The sequence below is a fragment of the Cnephaeus nilssonii genome, assembly GCF_951640355.1.
Source record: "Cnephaeus nilssonii genome assembly, chromosome: 14".
NCBI lineage: Eukaryota > Metazoa > Chordata > Mammalia > Chiroptera > Vespertilionidae > Cnephaeus > Cnephaeus nilssonii.
In genome coordinates, this window is record NC_137085.1 from 74,169,785 (window position 1) to 74,189,788 (window position 20,004).

General features: G+C 43.4%; 1 protein-coding gene across 1 annotated transcript in view; it reads right to left on the reverse strand.

Moving 5' to 3' along the window:
- Window positions 1–3,202: 3,202 nt before the first annotated feature.
- HSD17B3 (hydroxysteroid 17-beta dehydrogenase 3) overlaps window positions 3,203–20,004 on the reverse strand; it is a gene marked incomplete at both ends in the record, with an annotated part of 52,445 nt that continues 35,643 nt past the window's right edge. The window contains 2 exons of the mRNA XM_079790988.1: window positions 3,203–3,313; window positions 10,835–10,984. Coding sequence (XP_079647114.1) covers window positions 3,203–3,313; window positions 10,835–10,984 — 261 coding nt within the window. The remainder of the gene's footprint in view (window positions 3,314–10,834; window positions 10,985–20,004) is intronic.

The following is a 20,004-nucleotide window of genomic DNA, read 5'->3' on the forward strand; positions in this document are numbered from 1 at the left end:
CTCTTTTCTATAGTTATTGTATTTCCTACTGCATATCCTATATAATAAAAGGCTAATATGCAAATTGTCCCCACTGGCGGGAGTTCGACTGACAGGGAGTTAGATGTGCACTGACCACCAGAGGGCAGCATAGAACATGGCTGGCGTCGGCACGGCGCTGGCAGCGGGTGGCAGTTGACGTGCTGCCGGCCCCAAGGGGCCCCCATGAGAGCAGGACTGCAGCGGGATGGTGGAGCAGGAGAGCAGGTGGCACCAGACCAATGCAGGTGTGAGCAAGGGCCCCAATTGCCCTGCTGGTCACCTCACAGATTGGCCCTGATGACCGGCCAGGCCTAGGGACCCTACCCATGCACAAATTTCATGCACTGGGCCTCTAGTATGTTTATACCCAATAAAAATATTTCTTAAATATTGAGAAAGAAAGTTTATTTCCAAAACTTACTTGAAATGTATAGTCTAAAAGAGCTGAATAGAAAATTATAGACTATGTAGTCAAAGTTTTTAATTTTACTGAAGTAACTAGAGTCCAAAATGGCTAAGTGCACTGGCCCCTGTCAGCCATCTGTGAAACTCTCCTCCTTGTCTTTCTTTTTTTTTTTTTTTTAATTTTTAAATATATTTTATTGACTTTTCACAGAGAGGAAGGGAGAGGGATAGAGAGCTAGAAACATCGATGAGAGAGAAACATCGACCAGCTGCCTCCTGCACAACCCCTACCGGGGATGTGCCCGCAACCAATGTACATGCCCTTGACCAGAATCGAACCCGGGACCTTTCAGTCCGCAGACCGACGCTCTATCCACTGAGCCAAACCGGTTTCGGCTGTCTTTCTTTTTTGATGACCCATCTACACACACTCAAAGGTAGCTCAAAAAAAAAAAAAAAAGATTGAGGTATGCTAAGACAGAAAAATACAATACCATATGATCTCACCTATATGTGGAATCTAAAAACAACAATACAGAACGGATTGGTTGTTATCAGAAGTTTGGGGGTGGAGGGTGCTGAGAGAAATGGGTGAATGGGGTCAAAGGTACAAACATCCAGTATAAAATAAGTAAGTCCTGGGGATATAATGTACAGCATGGTGACTATAGTTACCAATACTTTATTGTATATTTGAAAGTTGCTGAGAGTAGATTTTAAAAGTTTTCATCACAAGAACAAAAAATTATAACCATGTGTGGTGATGGATGTTATCTAGACTTGTGGTGGTTATCTTGCAATATACACTTACATCAAATAATTATGTTATACACCTAAAAGTAATACAATGTTATATGTCAGTTATATCTCAATTTTTTAAAAAAGAACTACTTATTTTTTTTGGGGGGGGGGGGGGCGCGAAGGGGGATTTCTTTCCACAAGTTGGATTCTGTTCTAAAATTCCTGCAAGATTAGATAGAAAGATTCAACAGTCTCTCGCCCAGACCATCAGAGGGCACTAGCAAGTCAAGACAGGCTGAGCACTACCCACAGTGGATAAACTACAGCGAGAGTAACCATCTTTTTTGGCATCAGAAGCAGACAAAGATGATTAAAATCATGCTGACCCTTGGATGACTGTCTTCAGCTTTTCCTGGCAAGCGATGGCTAAAGGAGCCTTTTTGAAGTGGGGCATTCTGGTTCCCATCCCACAAGAGCAAGAAATGAATGACACGCCAGGAAACAGCCCCAGCAACAGCTCCCAGCTGTTTCCAGGCAGCAGCCCATAATCACCTTACTTCCCTGCTCCAAGTGTGGCAGAGGGGTCCTCTGGCCTTGAGCAGGCGGGGAGGCAGCACAGATGGGAGGCTGGGAGAACACAGAGTGAATGCTTCTATCAAACCACCAGCTGCCAATGTTGTTCCTTGGGGTCCCACACCCTCCAGACAAAAAGAAGAGAATCAAACCAGAGCCCAGTGCTTCTCGGCGGAAACAAAAGCGCAGTGAAAGTTGGCAAGCCTCCCTGTTCTGAAATGATTCCCAGACAATAGTAAATTGGGAAAGTGGTCAGTGTTGAGTGGAGACACGTGGGCCTGGCTGCAAAGCCCAATTCCTCAGCTCTCTTCACAATATGTGAACGTAAAAAACACAGGGTTAGGGGGAATAGGGTTCACCCATTTCCATTAAGTGCAATTAAAGAACCTTACCCGGAAAGGCAGGGCGCTACTGTAGTGCTTTAGTCTACATATGCTGGGAGAGGACCCATGTTCAAATCCCAGCTCTGCCACTCACTGATTAGCTGAACCTGTGCAAGTTACTCAGTTTTTTTTCTGTGCCTCAGTTTCCTCATCTGTAAAGTGAAGACAACAGTACTAATAGTTCCTCCTTCCTACATTGCAATGAGGATTACATGGTCCCTGACACATTATTAGTGCTCAACAAATGTTAGCTATTAGCTAGTGCTAGTGGTGATGGGTATAAAAGTCTTAAAATACAGAGCTTTTCTACCATTGTTTCATAAGCCAGCCCAACATCTGGGGCCTTTATTTTGAGGAAATTCTCTCTTAATATAAAGACCCTCAAAAAGCTTGTAGACAATCTATCATTCAAAACCCAGGAAAACCCCTATATCACACAACTAAAAGTTATTTCTAAAATCTGCCCCAGGCTGTATACACTAAAATATGTTTCTTTTCTCACTTAAGTTGCTGGTTGTGGAAGTTCTTCCCCAAGGGCGAATTCACCAGGGTTTGATGTGAAGGTTTATAAGTACAATGTCTACACTTTAAGTTGTTCTACCAATAGTTGAAATGCCAACTCCCCATAATTGATATGTGCTGGGATAAACACTTATATTAAGATTAATTAGTGTGGCTCATTGTATTTTCCAAAGATGGTCACAGAAGGCAAAGGAGGGTCAGAGTACTCTTGCTATTTAAGTAATTTTAATTCAAAATCATAAATATGCCAATGTGACATATTTGGGGGCGGCCTGCCCTGAGTCCCATCTTTAGTCTTACAAAATAAGCTAAACTAAGATTTGCTTGTATGAATAAACTGGCTTTATCTGCTCAGGGAATTTTCAAGGCCTGTTACCATTTGTCCTCGATTTTAACATGAGCTAATTGGCATACAAATTGTATTCTAGGTACTGTATCTGTGGCATGGACCTCCAGCTTCAGGGGATGATGGGTGATGGTCTGTTCCTTGACCCTCTGCAGTCAATGCAGAACCTGGTGAAGAAAATGATGCTGGATGGCCCATCAGGCCCCCCAGACTATCTGATGTTGGCGTTCCTCTTGAGGTAGTTGGTGTAATGAGTCAGGAGTAGCTTCTTGACCAAGCTGCTGTAGATGGCCCATGATGGGATCAGGCTCAGAAAGCTCGCCTTAAATAGACAAAAACATGAGTATCTGGGTGAAAAGAAGAGCAAGGAAGTTACAACTAAAACATCTCAGTTTATACTTATCATTTCAAAAAAATATTTCTTCTGACTACTGAAGTTAAGTCCCAAAATCTCCTAGTACAGTCGTGTGTCACTTAACAAGAAGGATTCATTCTAAGAAGTGCATCATCCGATGATTTCGTCATTGTGCGAACATCATAAAGCATACTTACACAAACCTAGATGGTACCTCTTCCTACACTGTAGCCTAGGCTCTGTGGTATAGACTATTGCTCATAGGCAACAACCTGTACAGCACATTACTGTACTGAATGCTGTAGGTGGTTATAACACAATGATAAGTATTTGTGTATCTAAACATAGAAAAAGTATATTTAAAAACTTTAAATATGGTTACAATATGGTAGAAAAGATAAAAAATGTACATCTGTATATAGGACACTTACCATGAGTGGCACTCACAAAACTAGAGTTGCTCTGGGTGAGTCAGTGAGTGAATTAGAAGGCCCAGTACATTACTGTTTGCTATGGAAACTTTTAATCACTATATAGTTAAGATACACTACATTTATTTTTAAGAATTTAATTCTTCAATAAGGAATTAAGCTTAGCTTGCTATAACTTTTCTTTTTTTAAAATAAATCTTTATTGTTCAGATTATTACAGTTGTTTCTTCTTTTTTCCCCCCATAGCTCCTCTCCACCCGGTTCCCACCCCTCCTTATGCCCTTACCTCCCCCCCCCTCTGTCCTCATCCATAGGTATATGATTTTTGTCCAGTCTCTTCTAGTACCCCCCACACAGACACCCCTTTCCCCCTGAGAATTATCATCCCCTCCCATTCTATGCCCCTGATTCTACTATATTCACCAGTTTATTCTGCTCCTCAGATTTTTAATTCACTTGAGTTTTAGATTCACTTATTGATAGATATGTATTTGTTGTTCATAATTTTTATCTTTACTTTTTTCTTCTTTTTCCTCTTTTTAAAGAATACCTTTCAGCATTTCATATAATACTGGTTTGGTGGTGATGAACTCCTTTAGCTTTTTCTTATCTTTGAAGCTCTTTATCTGCCCTTCAATTCTGAATGATAACTTTGCTGGGTGGGGTAATCTTGGTTGTAGGTTCTTGATATTCATCACTTTGAATATTTCTTTTTTTTTTTCAGCCATTTCATACAGAAGGAGGACACAAACAAATCCTCCCCCTTCAGATCATGGCAATGCTAATCTATCCCATAAGCATAGCCACTAGAATCTATTAGGAGAAAACGTGGCAGTCAAATGGGAAATGAATATTTCTTGCCACCCCTGTCTGGCCTGCATAGTTTCTGTTGAGAAATCAGCTGACAGTCATATGGGTGCTCCCTTGTAGGTAACCAACTGTTTTTCTCTTGCTGCTCGTAAGATTCTCTCTTTGTCTTTTGCCCTTGGCATTTTAATTATGATGTGTCTTGGTGTGGTCCTCTTTGGATTCCTTTTGTTTGGGGTTCTGTGCGCTTCCTGGACTTGTAAGTCTATTTCTTTCACCAGGTGGGGGAAGTTTTCTGTCATTATTTCTTCAAACAGGTTTTCAGTGTCTTGGTCTCTCTCTTCTTCTGGCACCCCCATAATTCTGATGTTGATACGCTTGAAGTTGTCCCAGAGACTTCTTACACTATCTTCAACTTTCTGGATTCTCTTCTCTTCTTGCTTCTCCAGAGGATTGTCCTTTGCCTCTTTGTATTCCAAATCTTTGACTTGATTTTTGCATTCCTCTAGTCTGCTGTTGGGTCTCTGTATAATATTTTTTATTTCAGTCAGTGTATGTTTAATTTCTAGTTGGTCCTTTTTCATATCCTCGAGGGTCTCGCTCATATCATCGAAGGTCTCGTTAAATTTATCAGCCTTTTCTAGGAAATTCTTGAAAAACCTTACAACCGTGGTTTTGAACTCTATGTCCAGTTGTTTGTTCTCCTCCATTTCTTTCATTTGTGATCTGTTTCCTTGTCTCCTCATTTTCGCTGCTTCCCTGAGTTGGTAGGGTAGCTTTGTGTGCTAGGTGTCCTATATGGTTCAATGGGTCAGCCTCCCAGTTACCTGAGGTGGATACTCTTGAACCACCCCTTTGTGGACTGTGTGTACAGCCCTGTTGTAGTTAAGTCTTGATTGTTGTTGGTGTCACTGGGAGGAATTGACCGCCAGGCCAATCGGCCGTGAGGACCCGCCGTGTCTATAACAGAAGAATTGCTGTGCTGGAGACACGTTTAAGGGGAAGGACTTGTTCCAGTAGGGCTTTGGTGCTCATTGAGTCTGCCTCTTGAATGTGTCCCTTATGAGAGTAGTTAAAATCTGATGTCGTCTCACACAGACCACTAGATACACTAGTTTCTGGATCTCCAATGGGGTGCAGGTCAGCTACTGTCTAAGGCCACCCAGCAGGAGCTACAGTAAGAACTACAGTTTTCTCCTCTTTGCTTGGGATTTGGCGGTTTTGGAGCAGTCGACTGGAGCTGCAGTTTATTTGGTTAAGCTGCCACAGTGCAGGCCATTTATATGCAAAAGCCGCTGTGTGGAGCCTGGGCAGGTTTGTAGAATGTGCGGGGCGGGGTCTCAGGGCAGGGCGGGGTCTCAGGGCATCACTAGGCTTGGGCGTGGCAAACAGCGATGGCTGCCAGCCAGCCTTCTCTGCCTTTCCGTGTTTCCAAGTCCCCGCGTCCTGCGCTCCAGAGCAGTAAACACTGATTGCTGGGCGCACCTCTGCAAAAAAGTCACCCTCACTTTCCGACCTGATGGCCTACAGTCCAGCTTCTCCCCGTAGGCATCTGGGTCCCTCGAATGTCCCCAGAAACTGGATTTCAGAGTGATTGGGAGCTTGTTTCCCTTCGGGTTGAAAAAAAGCCGCGCGCCCAGTCGCCCGCCACCAGCCCGATTCGCGTGCCTCCGTACCTCAGCTTTTCAGCGTTTGTGCTCCTTTCTCTTCTTAGTTGTAAAACTTCCACTCAGCCAGCTTTCCCGTGGTTCTGGGTGGTAGACGTTTTGTCTTTTAGTTGTAGTTTTGAAATTGTTGTGCGAGGCGGCAGTTCAGTTGTTTACCTTTGCCGCCATCTTGGTTTCTCCCCTAACTTTTCTACTTTATAAACTTTTTAGTATTTTTAACTTTCATTTCTTTTGCAATAACACTTAGCTTCAAACACAAACACGTTTTATAACTGTACAAAATTATTTTTTTCTTTATATCCTTATTCTATAAATTTTTTCTTACTTTTAAATTTTAATTTTTTTTTACTTTTTAAACTTTTTTGTTAAAAACTAAGATAACATGGAATACTACGCTCCTGTAAAAAAGGAAGAACTCTTACCATTCATAACAGCATGGATGGACCTGGAGAGCATTATGCTAAGCAAAATTAGCCAGTTGGAGAAAGATAAATATCACAAGATCTCACTCATTTGTGAAATATAATGAACAACATAAACTGATGAACAAAACTAGATCCAGAGACATAGAAGCATTGATCAGACCATCAAACCTCAGAGAGAAGGGGGTGGGGGAAGAGAGGGGGGAAGAGATCAACCAAAGGACTTGTATGCATGCATATAAGCATAAGCAATGGACACAGATAAGAGGGTGAGGGCATGTGCTGGGGGTGAGAGCAGCCAGGGAGAGGTCAATGGGGGGAAAAGGAGACATATGTAATACTTTCAACAATAAACAATGTAAATAAATAAAAAACAAAACAAACAGAAAAACTAAGATACAAACACACACTAGCCTGGGCGCACACAGGGTCAGGACCGTCACTCTCCCTGTCTTCCACCCCCACATCCTGCCCCACTAGCAGGTCTTCAGGGGCGATGACAGGCTCTCCTGAGGAGGGTCACTCTTTTTGGAAATATGTCCATGGCAGCTTTTTAACATTTTTTTTATCATAGATTTGCTTGTGAGCAGATAATGCAACATGAACATTCTTCTCTGTAAGTGAAAACGTTTTGGTGTTTTTAAATTAATGAACAACTTTTAAAGAAGCTTGTTGAGGTCTGCAAACATTCGGCTAGACCCTTCACCGTGAATTTTCTTAGAGGTTCTTTTTCTTCTCCTGCGTTTTCCTTTCCCCTGGCTTCTTCTTCAGCTCCGCATTCCTGTTCCCACTCCAACAACTCCTCCTAGTCACTCCCTCAGAACGCCCCCTCGGAGCGGAGCTCATGGCTGTCACCCTCCTTCACACCCAGGTGAAGGCTGTTTGCCATCTCAACCACAGCCTGTGGATTCCTGCACCCTCCTCACCCTTGGCAAATCCTTTGAATCGTGGACAAACTGCTTGAGTGTCTTCCTGCAGGTGCCATTCATACCCTCCTTGGTGGCATCACCCAAGCCCAAGAAAGGCTCTAGAAGCAGCTGAAGGTATAATTTTTCCAAAATTGCATCAGTGCCTTCGGCAGCTGCAGCAATGGCCTGGGCAAACCTCGTCCTCAGGTAGTAAGCTTTAAAAGCTGCTGTAACTCCCTGATCCACTGGCATGTTTGGAGGGAGAAATACGCTTCGATTTTGGGATGAAGATCGCCAATACAAGGAAGATGGTAAATAATAAGCTAAGTCTTGAAAGGCACTATTCTCCAAACAGTGCTGCTCGATTTGCTGGCATCGCCACGGAGGAGGGCGTCCTGGAAGAGGAGCGGGAGCACCGAGGACTTCGCGTTGCTCCTGCACCGTGGCCGTGAGTGCTGATGGACATGGTAGGGGGCCCTGCGCTTCCCGCTGTGCCAGATCACACAGCGTTCCCATTGGACGCCTGAAACATCGCCCCAAGCAAGAGTGCGATTCTGTCCTTAAACGCCTTAAAACCTGGCCTTGACTTGGCCCCCTTATGGATGAAAGTCCTTTCAGGTGTCCATCCCAACCGGGACGTCCCCTCCACACTGAACATTTGCTCTGGCAAGTAATTTTCCTCCACAACCAGCTTCTCGGGAGTTTCCAAAACTTCTTCAGCTGCCTTCACATCAGCACTTGCAGACTCGCCACTCATTTTCCCCTTACACGACGGATAACTATTCTTGAATTGCTTAAAGCGCCCGGAGCTCGCAATACTTTCAACATCACAGTCAGGCGCAGCCTTTTCTCTCAGCATCACAGACTTTTTGCTTTGGACGTGATCACCATGGTTCTGTGAGGACACGCTTCTGTGGCTGGTCTTCAGTGCGGGGCATTGGTATAGCACCTTCGCAGCCCCCCTCACGTGCTTCCTGTTATTGATGGCCGTAGCTATGGTGGAATGGGACATGCCTGACTGGTGAGCAATAACCATCACTGGTTTTCCAAATCCGTAGTCCTCAGTCACTGTTCATTTCATCTCCAGGTCAATCACTCAGCGTGGCCTCTTCCTGGCAACATTAACAGTGGGTCTGTGTGCGCAGGGCCACAGTGAACAAACGACACAGGGTTAAACCCAGCACAAGGGAAAACGATGCACTCAGGGACATGGCCAACACGAGAAGTGTGAGGCTGCTGCCATGGTAACATGGCATACTGTTTTACAGCAGACGTTTCATAAGTAGAAAGAGGACACATTTTTAAAAATTATAAAAAGTATAGTAAATATATAAACCAGTAACATAGTCATTTATTTTCATATCAAGTAATACACACTATAGATAATTGTATGTGCTATACCTTTTATTATTATTATTTTAAAATTTTTAATATTGACATTATTGCAGGTGACCCCTCCTCCCGCCATTGCCCACCTCCACCCACCCCACTCCGCCTCCTTAGGCCTTCACCAAACTATTGTCCGTGCCCATGGGGTATGCATATAGGTTCTTTAGCGCATCCCTTCACCTTCTTTATCCAGTCACCCCGCCCCTCAGACGCAGGCCATGTGTCTATGCTTCCGGTTCCATTTTGTTCGTCGGTTTATTTTGTTCATTAGATTCCACATATTAGTGAGATTATATGATATTTGTCTTTCTCTGACTGGCTTATTTCCCTTAGCATAATACTCTCCAGGTCCCTCCATGCTGTCACAAAGGGTAAAAGTTCCTTCTTTCTTACAGCTGCATAGTATTCCATGGTGTAAATGTCCCACGGCTTTTTTATCCACTCATCTGCTGATGGGCATTTGGGTTGTTTGCAGATCTTGGCTATTGTAAATAACGCTGCTATGAACATAGGGTGCATACATTCTGAATGGTGTTTCGGGACTCCCAGGATATATTCTCAGAAGTGGGATCGCTGCAAATATAAAACTGGCAGCATAGTAGGTTTGTTTACACCAGCATCACCGCAGATGCGTAAGTAACACGTTGCTGCAACACTATGATGACTACGCATCAGTAGGCAATAGGAATTTTGATCTTTGCTCCATTGTAACCTATAGCACCACCATCAGACATGTCTATCGCTGACAAGAGTATAGTTGTATGGTGCATGACTGAAGTTGCCAAAATTTAAAGCTTTTGTGACTCTTTCTCTGCAAACAAGGTTTTCTCAGAAACCAAAACAGTCACTTACAGGACCAGCCCTGAGGAAATTCTAAATCAAGAGAACTGAGTCCACGGTAAAGCAGCACCCGCCCTTCTTCCTCTCGGCGAGCACTTTCTCTTCCTGCTGCTCCCTCTCTCAGCGTCTTCGTGTTCTTCCCACCCGGGTTCTCTTACAACGAGATGCAGGAGACATCCGATCTGGCTAAAACTCCTGGTGATGCTGGAACAGCACTACACTGACACTGTGCTGTGTTTTCACTGTTAGCACGCAACATTCCCATCGACCTTTGTTTCATGTTTGTATTTGTTTCTTTTTAAAAAACATGTTTTTATTGATATTTTTAGAGAGAGAGGAAGTGAAAGTGAAAGAGAGAGAGAGAGAGAGACATCGATGTAAGAGAGAACATCAATCGGTTGCCTCCTGCATGCCCCCTACCAAGGATCAAGCCCACAACCCGGGCATGTGCCCTGACCGGGAATGGAACCAGCAACCTCTGTGCATGAGGCAACGCTCAACCAACTGAGCCACACGGGCCAGGCCTGTATTTATTCCTAAAAGTGGCCGGGGAACGGCAAGAACTCGCGGTGCCACGCACTAGTGAGCCTTATTTGCATGTGACGGGGTCCATGCGTGCCGGGACCAGCTTCACCGCTCACAGAGCCGGCTGTGCACACGCCCCGCTCATGTGCAGTGACAGCACACTGGAGGATTTAAATCACGGAAATCAGCAAATGCTACAAACCAGGTGCTTGTTTCACTTTCCTCCTGGAGAGCCAGAGTTAAACATTTGCTAACACAGGGTCAGAGGCCACAGCAGCCCCACGGAGACCTCTCTGGGTCTCGGCCGGCTCTTCCAGGAGCCCTGGAGCCTCCTTCCTTCCTGAGGGAGAAGTGAGGCAGCCAGGGGTGAGGCTGCCCGGCTTGGGGGGTGCAGGAGCTGAGCACGGGCCTCCAATGCTGAACAAGAGCTGGCTCAGCCCGCAAGGGCCTCCTGCACCCCCGTGCTCACTCGCTTCGAGAGGGAGAAGTTATCAATTACCAGGATTTCATGGGCGAGGCAGCCGCAGGTTTCATCTCCAAATGTGACGTAATTGAGTGACTCTTTAACAAACTCATCGGCAGTCTTGGTTATCAGGCTGGTGTTGAGGTTCTTTGTCATTGGGGTTGAAATAGCATAGGGGGTCAGCACCTACAATGGGAAAGAAAGCCGTAACACAGCAGCGATCTGCCCATCCCTGAGAAGCGAACCCCATCTCCCCATCCCTTCCTTTCCCAACTCCGGCCGTCCTGTCAGAAGTTCCAGGGTCCGAAACAGGAAGGGGGTGCTGCACAGGCACAGAAGCGGCACAGAGCTGGCGATCAGCCCCTGGTTTCCCTTTGCCACTAACGCCAGGGGAGGCTCAGCCACACACCACAGTGCCCGAGTGCACTTGGCTGAGGCATGAGCCAGCTCTCCGAGCATGGTTCCCAGGCTTTGAAATAAAAGTGCAGGACACTCAGTTCAATCGAATCCAGGAAAACAGCAGCAACAACAAAATTCAGTAGAACTGGGGGAGACAAAATGGCGGCTGAATATGTGGATGTGTCCTGCACCTTCTCATGGAGCAGATAGAAGAAACTAAATCGAATAACATCCACCCGGAATTGGTGAATTGAGCACAGCTGGTGAGACAATCCGTGGCTGGAAAGGACAGAGGACACCTGGAGAACGTTTTTCTCTCTCCTTTCTTTATACTCCTTATTAAAAATTGATCTTCTTTATCTGCTTTATTGACAGGTTACTATTATACTAGTCTCTGCTGGCTTACTCATATATCTAATTTTCTCTCTCCTGCTCCAAGTTCATGCACCCTTCTCTTTTCTCTTTCTTCACTAGCCAATTATTTTTATGCTTTTGTTTTTCCTTGCTTGCTCTCTTCTTCTCCTAATTGCTTAATTAGTTTCATTCATCAAACTCAAGCTATTTGCTCTATTCTCCTTTTCCAAAAATAGATGAATATATAGATAGATTAAAGAAAAGGAAGAATTTTTTTTATTATTTTGTTTCTTACTTTTCTTCTTATCCACTCATTCTCTTTCTACCTCCTCTATATTGAACTGCGGCCATTCCCCCGTTCATTCAATTCCTTTACCTTACCTTCTGGATATAAGCTCTGCCTCTTCAGATTCAGTTCCCCCCCCCCCCCTTTTTTTTTTCTGGGTGTTTGTGGTTTGCATTTTTTGGTTTATTTGTTAGTTTTGTGGAGTTTTCTCCCCATATTTGTATATTTTTCCCCTTCTTTTTTCTTCTTTTTATTTTCTCTCTTACCTTTTTTCCTCTTCTCAGTATCATTTTTGCACTCTTTTCTCTCCCCTAATTCTCTTTTCTCTGGTGGTCACCCTTACTGAGGTTATCGGTGTAGTGAATACATTCGTGTTTTGTTCCCTCTGTGTCGTGTCTTGTCGAGTTGTATTTTGTGCCTTTCAGTCAACATGGTAGAGAGTGACCCACATAACCAGACAACCTGAGAGGAGCAAAAATGGAGAGACAAAGAAACAGACCCCATACAAAGAAAAGGAAGACTCACCAGAAAAGGAAGTAAACGAAATGGAGGCAAGCAATTTGCCAGAGAAAGAATTCAGAGCAATGGTCATAAGGACGCTGAAAAAGATGGAAGACAAATTCAACAACATGTGTAAGAACCAAGAGGAAATGAAGAAAAACCAAAAAGAAATGAATAACGACATAGCTGTGATAAAGAACACAATAGAAAGCATCAACAGTAGACTAGAAGAAACTGAGGACTGCATCAGCAAGCTAGAAGACAAGGTAGGAAAAATCACCCAAGAAGAGCAGCAACTGGAAAAAAAAAAAACTTAAAAAGCAGGAGGAGAGCCTAAGAGAGCTTTGGGACAACATGAAACAAAACAACATATGCATAACAGGGGTACCAGAAGAAGATGAAGAGAAGCAAGGAATAGAAAACCTGTTTGAAGAAATAATGACAGAAAACTTCCCAAACTCACACAAGTCCAAGAAGCACACAGAGTCCCAAACAAGAGGAACCCAAAAAGACGGACACCAAGACACATCATAATTAAATTGGCAAACACCAACGACAAAGTAAGAATGTTAAAGGCTGCCAGAGAGAGACAGAACGTTACCTATAAGGGATCTCCCATTAGACTATCAACTGATTTCTCAACAGAAACACATCAGGCCAGAAGGGAATGGAATAAAATATACAAAGTGATGCAAAGCAAGGGACTGAATCCAAGAATACTTTACCCAGCAAGGCTATCATTCAAAATTGTAGGTGAAATAGGAGCTTCACAGACAAAAATGGCTGAGGAAGTTTATTACCACCAAGCCACCAATCCAAGAAATGCTAAAGGACTGCTGTAAAAAAAGAAGAAATAGGAAGGGAAGAAGGAACACAGGCATAAAGAATAAAAATGGCGACAAACAAGTACCTATCAATAATAACCTTAAACATAAATGGATTAAATGCTCCAAACTAAAGACATAGTGTAGCTGAATGGATAAGAAAACATGACCCATATGTCTGCTGTTTACAAGGGACCCACCTCAGAACAAAGGACTAACACAGACTGAGTAAAGAGATGGAAAAAAAAATTTTAGGCGAATGGAAATGTAAAAACAGCTGGGGTAGCAATACTTATATCTGACAAAATAGACCTCAAAGAGGAGGCCATAACAAGAGATAAGGAAGGCCACTTCATAATACTAAAGGGAGAAATTCAACAAGAGGATATAACTCTGGTAAACAAATAGCACCTAATACAGGAGCACCCAAATACATAAAAAAAACTTCTGGAAGATATCAAGGGAGAGATCAACAGCAGTACAGTCATAATAGGGGACTTTAATATCCCATTTATGCCACTGGATAAATCCTCCAAATAAAAAATCAGCAAAGAAACATTAATCCTAAATGACTCACTAGATCAGATGGAATTGACATCTTCAGAACATTTCACCCCAAAGCTACAGGATATACATTCTTCTCAAGTACACATGGGTCATTTTCAAAGATAGACCACATATTGGGACACAGGCAAAGTCTCTTCAAATTCAAGAAGACAGAAATCATATCAAGCATCTGTCAGATCACAATGGCATAAAATTAGAAATAAACTACAATTAAAAAATGAAAAAAAGCAAACACTTGGAGGCTAAATAGCATGCTATTAAACAATGATTGGGTTACCAAAGATACCAAATAAGAAACAAAAAGCATCCTTGTAACAAACGACAATGATAATACAACAACCCACAATCTATGGGACAGAGTGAAAGCAGTCCTGAGAGGGAAGTTCATAGCTCTACAGGCCTACCTCAAAAAACAAGAAAAAATGGTAATAAATTATCTGCCCTTACAACTTAAAGAATTAGAAAGAGAGCAACAAGAAAAGTCCAGAGTAAGCAGAAGGAAGGAAATAATAAAAATCAGAGCAGAAATAAATGACATAGAGACACACACAAAAATACAAAAGATCAATAAAACCAAGAGCTGGTTCTTTGAAAGGATAAACAAGATTGATGAACTTCTAGCCAGGCTCACCAAGAAACAAAGAGAGAGGACCCAAATAAACAAAATCAGAAATGAAAGAGGTGAAGTAACAACAGGCCTCACAGAAATACAAAGGATTGTAAAAAAATACTACAAACAACTCTACTCCAACAAACTGGACAATCTAGACAAAATGGACACATTCTTAGAAAAATACTAGCTTCCAAAACTCAATCAGGAAGAATCAAAAAACCTGAATAGGCTGATAACTATCGATGAAATTGAAACATTAATCAAAAATATTCCAGCAAATAAAACCCTGGTCCGAATGGCTTCAGAAGGGAGTTCTAGCAAACATTCAGAGAAGAACTAAAACCTATCCTCCTCAGACTATTCCAAAAAATTCAAGAGGAAGGCACACTTCCAAGCTCTTTCTATGAAACCAGCATTACCCTAATTTCAAAACCAGATAAAGACACCACAAAGAAAGAGAACTACAGGCCAATATCCCTCATGAACATAGATGCTAAAATCCTCAACAAAATTCTAGCAAATCAGGTCCAGCATTACATTAGAAAGGTCATACACCATGACCAAGTGGGATTTATTCTGGGGATACCAGGAGGGTACAATATCTGCAAATCAATAAATGTGATACATCACATAAACAAATTGAGAGACAAAAATCACAATCATATCAATCAATGCAGAAAAAGCATTTGACAAAATTCAACACCTTTACTTGATTAAAAAAAAACTCTCAGCAAAGTGGGAATAGAGAGATCATACCTCAACATAATAAAAGCCTTATATGACAAACCTACAGCCAACATCATACTCAATGGGCAAAAACTAAAACCATTTCCCCTAAGAACATGAACAAGACATGGTTGCCCACTTTCACCACTCCTGTTCGATATAGTACTGGAACTGCTAGCCATAGCGATCAGACAAAAAGAGAAAAGGAAAGGCATCCAAATTGGAAAAGAAGATGTAAACCTGTCATTATTCGCAGATGACGTGATATTGTACATAGAAAACCCAAAGACTCCATCAAAAAACTATTAGACTTAATAAATGAATTCGGCAATGTAGCAAGCTACAATATTAACACCCAGAAATCTATGGCTTTTTTATACACCAATGATGAACTCACAGAAAGAGAAACTTAAAAAAAAAAAAAAAACAATCCCATTTACCATTGCAACAAAAAAATTAAGATACCTAGGAATAAATTTAAATAAGGAGGTAAAAGACCTGTACTCGGAAAACTACAGGACATTGAAAAAAGAGATAGAGGAAGACATAAACAAATAGAAGAACATACCGTGTTCATGGATTGGTAGACTCAACATCATTAAAATGTCCATACTACCTAAGCAATTTATAGATTCAATGCACTCCCCATTAAAATACCATCGGCATATTTCACAGACCTAGAACAAACTTTCCAAAAATTCATCTGGAATAAAAAAAGACTTCGAATGGCCACAGCAATTCTGAGAAAGAAGAACAAATTTGGAGGGATCACAATACCAGATATCAAACTATATTACAAAGCCACTGTTCTCAAAACTGCCTGGTACTGGCACAAGAACAGACATATAGACCAGTGGAACAGAACAGAGAAACCAGAAATTGACCCAAGCCACTATGCTCAATTAATATTTGACAAAGAAGGCAAGAGCATACAATGGAGTCAAGATAGTCTCTTCAATAAATGGTGTTGGGAAATTTGGTCATAAATGGTGTTGGGAAATTTGGTCAGATACATGCAAAAAAAATGAAACTAGATCACCAACTTACACCACTCACAAAAATAAACTGAAAATTTTTAAAGGACTTAAGTATAAAATGGGAAACCATAAAAATCTTAGAAGCCTCCATAGTCAGCAAAATATCAGACATATGTCATAGCAATATCTTTATTGATACAGAGCCTAGTTTCCATTGTCAAGGGAAACTAAGGAGAAAATAAACAAATGGGACTACGTCAAAATAAAAAGCTTCTGCACAGCAAAAGAAACCATTAACAAAACAACAAGAAAGCCCACTGCATGAGAGAACATATTTGCCGATGTTATCTCAGATAAAGGTTTAATCTCCAACATTTATAGGGAATTCATACAACTTAACAAAAGGAAGATAAACAATCCAATCAAAAAATGGGCAAAGGACCTAAATAGACACTTTTTGAAAGAGGACATACAGAAGGCCGAGAGACATATGAAAATATGCTCAAAGTCACTAATCATCTGAGAGATGCAAATCAAAACAACAGTGCGGTACCATCTCACACCTGTCAGAATGGCTATCATCAATAAATCAACAAACCACAAATGCTGAAGAGGATGCAGAGAAAAAGGAACCCTCGTACACTGCTGGTGGGAATGCAGAACTGGTACAGCCACTGTGGAGAACAGTATGGAGTTTCCTCAAAAAATTAAAAATGGAACTCCCATTCGACCCAGTAATCCCACTTCTAGGAATATATCCCAAGAAACCAGAAACACCAATCAGAAAGGACATATGCACCCCTATGTTCATAGCAGCATAATTTACAATAGCTAAGATTTGGAAACAGCCTAAGTGCCCATCAGCAGATGAGTGGATTAAAAAATGGTGGTACATCTACACAATGGAATACTATGCCGCTATAAAAAAGAAGGAAATTTTACCATTTGCAACAGCATAGATGGACCTGGAGGGCATTATGCTAAGCAAAATTAGCCAGTCAGAGAAAGATAAGTATCACATGATCTCACTCATATGTGGGATATAATGAACAACATAAACTGATAAACAAAAATACATCCAGAGACTAAAACACTGATCAGACAGTCCAACCTCAGAAAGAAGGCAGGGGAGGGGCGGGGGTTAGAGATCAACCAGAGAACTTGTTTGCGTGCATATTAGCATAACCAATGAACATGGACACTGGAGCGGTTGGGGGATTTCCTGGGGGGCAGGAGTGGCGGGGGGGGGGTCAATCAGGGGGAAAAGGAGACATATGTAATACTTTAAAAATTCAGTATAACTATGTCCCAAGTACTCCTGGGATATACTTACATTTAAATTTTTATTTATTTACCTGAAATTCAGATTTTATTGGGTGCTCTGTATTTTATCTGGCAACCCTCTCTCAGACGTGTGTTTCTAACGCACAGCCAACGATGGGGCAGCTAAAGCCTCTGGGCTGCACGCTCACGACCCCCTCTTTCCACCACGGCCCCCACGCCTGGCAGGAGGCTTACTAGTACTTTCTCCCAGACACAGAGATCTTGGCATCTTTAGAGAAAAAAGGTCTGTGCTTGTTTTCTTGGTTTACTTTTCTTCACATCGCGTTTGCCGTTTTCATCATGTCACCTTTTCTTCACTTCACCCTTGACGTGACACTGTTCATAAGTGAATCGAGTTGTGAATCAGTCAACACAATTGAACGGGCCCTCATGGAAATGAACGCTATCGTCGTTAATTGGCAAAACACTTTCTTCCAAAGATCTCAACGTGTTACTCTTGGAGAGATGCAGGAGCTTGCATTCCCAACCCATTTCCAGATGGGGAAATAGTAAGTATTTTCATTCCTACCGTGGGATTTGGTTCACAAAACACCTCATTGTGGAGCACAGGGGCTTCATAAACAGTGGTGGGATTTGCATACTTGTTCGTTCCTTAGATCTCTAAAAGAACCTAGAGAAGTGAGCAGGCATGGCAAACCCCTTTTTACAGATGGGGAAACTGAGGCTCTCGGAGTTTCAGCAGGTTTTCCAGGATGACTCACGTGGCGAGTGGCAGAGCTGGGATTTGAAAATCAAACTCAAGTCTATAGTGCCTGCTTCGTTGCCCAATGAACAAATCTTTACTGAGCACCAATTACATAAGTGTTTGGAGAGGCCAGTGGTTGTGAAAGGTCACAGAGCCTTTTCACCTTCTCTCACTGGCTAGGAGAGCAGCTCCGGGGCTCCTGTATCCAGGAAGGGGCTCCCTCCCCTCCCCCACCTCCTCCCACCCTGCTGCCCCGTGGAACCCACTCACTTGGCAGCCCCAGCCTCTCTCACCACAATTCTCAAGATCATGATGATGCTAAGACTGTCATATGACTAGTAAGCAAGTAGCTCTGGTTAGCATTAGTGTGGTTCACCAAATATCTTTAGTTCTTTTCTCCTCCCGACACAAGATAGAATTACACATGGTTGGGTGGGACCATGTGACCAGATCTGGCCAATGAGTATGGGCAAAAGTGACAGGCGTCTTTTCTGAGCCAGAGCCCTTCATTATCAAAGCAAGACCGTCTAGAACTGCTACCACGTTTCCCTGTTGTGTCAGCTCACAATACCCAAGGAGCAGCTGCTCCACCCGCCCGTCCCTGCCTCACTACCCTGAGCCGATCCCCTGGCAGCTCCCAGGCAACGCGCATCGTGAATGAGAAATGAATCCTGTGGTTGGAAGTCAGTGAGATGTTAAGGGTTAGTTTCTACTGCAGCGAATAGCCTAGATGGGGTAGCGCTTTTGCCAAAGGAATCTGTCTTCAGCTGGGAGCTGGAAGATGGACAGGAAGGAAAAATCCCTGCTAGGCGAGACTTCAGCAGAGCGAAGAGCTCGTGGTCTAGAGGCATGGTGTGCTGTTCCCGTCCCTCAGTGGCGGGAAGCCGATGTTAATTGCAAAGTTCTCACAATTAATTCATATCCGCCTTTTGAATAAGCTTTATCTATAGCTGGTTAATTTTTAATGCAGCCACCTGAGATAGTCTCACACCCGTGAGCATTTTAATTGAGAATCCACATGCACACCAATAATTTTAAAGATGTCACGGTGACTCCTAGCTTGTTTGGCTCAGTAGATAGAGCTTTGGCCTGTGGACTCAAGGGTCCCAGGTTCGATTCCTTTCAAGGGCACATGCCAGGGTTGTGGGCTCAATCCCCAGTAGGGGGCGTGCAGGAGGCAGCCGATCAATGATTCTCTCTCATCGTTGATGTTTATATCTCTCTTCCTCTCTGAGATCAATAAAAACATATTTTTTTAAAAAAGATGTCCCGGTGAGTGAGCCTTTTCATTTCTAATAGTATGCTGTACAACTTCCTCCCAGACAACCACAAAACCTCTGCAAATACACCCTTTATTCCAGGTCCTAGAAATCACTTAACTCCGTGTTGCCCACATGCACACCGCTGACACAGATGTCATATCACTTGGCCGACAGACAGCAGCGACAACCCCGTCTGCGTGCGGCTGTGGGTGAAAGGGGAGGCAGAGCCCCTCTTCCCGGCTGCTCAGCGCCAGGTGTGAGGATCTGGGGCCCAGCACCGATGAGCAGCCCGCAAGGAGGCACCCCACCCCTTCCAACATGGACCAGTGCCCATTGCTCTCCTGCCCTCTCCGCCAGCCGCCCACAGGAGCCCGCCTCCCGTGCCTGCTGCAGAGGAAAGGGGGGCTGCGCAGCCCCGATTTCTGGCGTGACGCAGCCTCAGGCAGCAAGAGGGCCGGCAGCGCTCCTGGGCACTCACTCCCCTGCCCCGTTTCCTGCTCCAGCCCAGGCCATGGCAGAAGGTGGCAGCAGGCGCAACCACAGTGGCACAGCGGCCACCGGCCACCGCATGGGTCGCAGGAACCCCATAGAGTCACCCAGAGACCACTTCCTCCCGGGGCACGTCACCACCAATCCTGCAGGAGGCAGTGGCCGGCTCCCCGGGGACC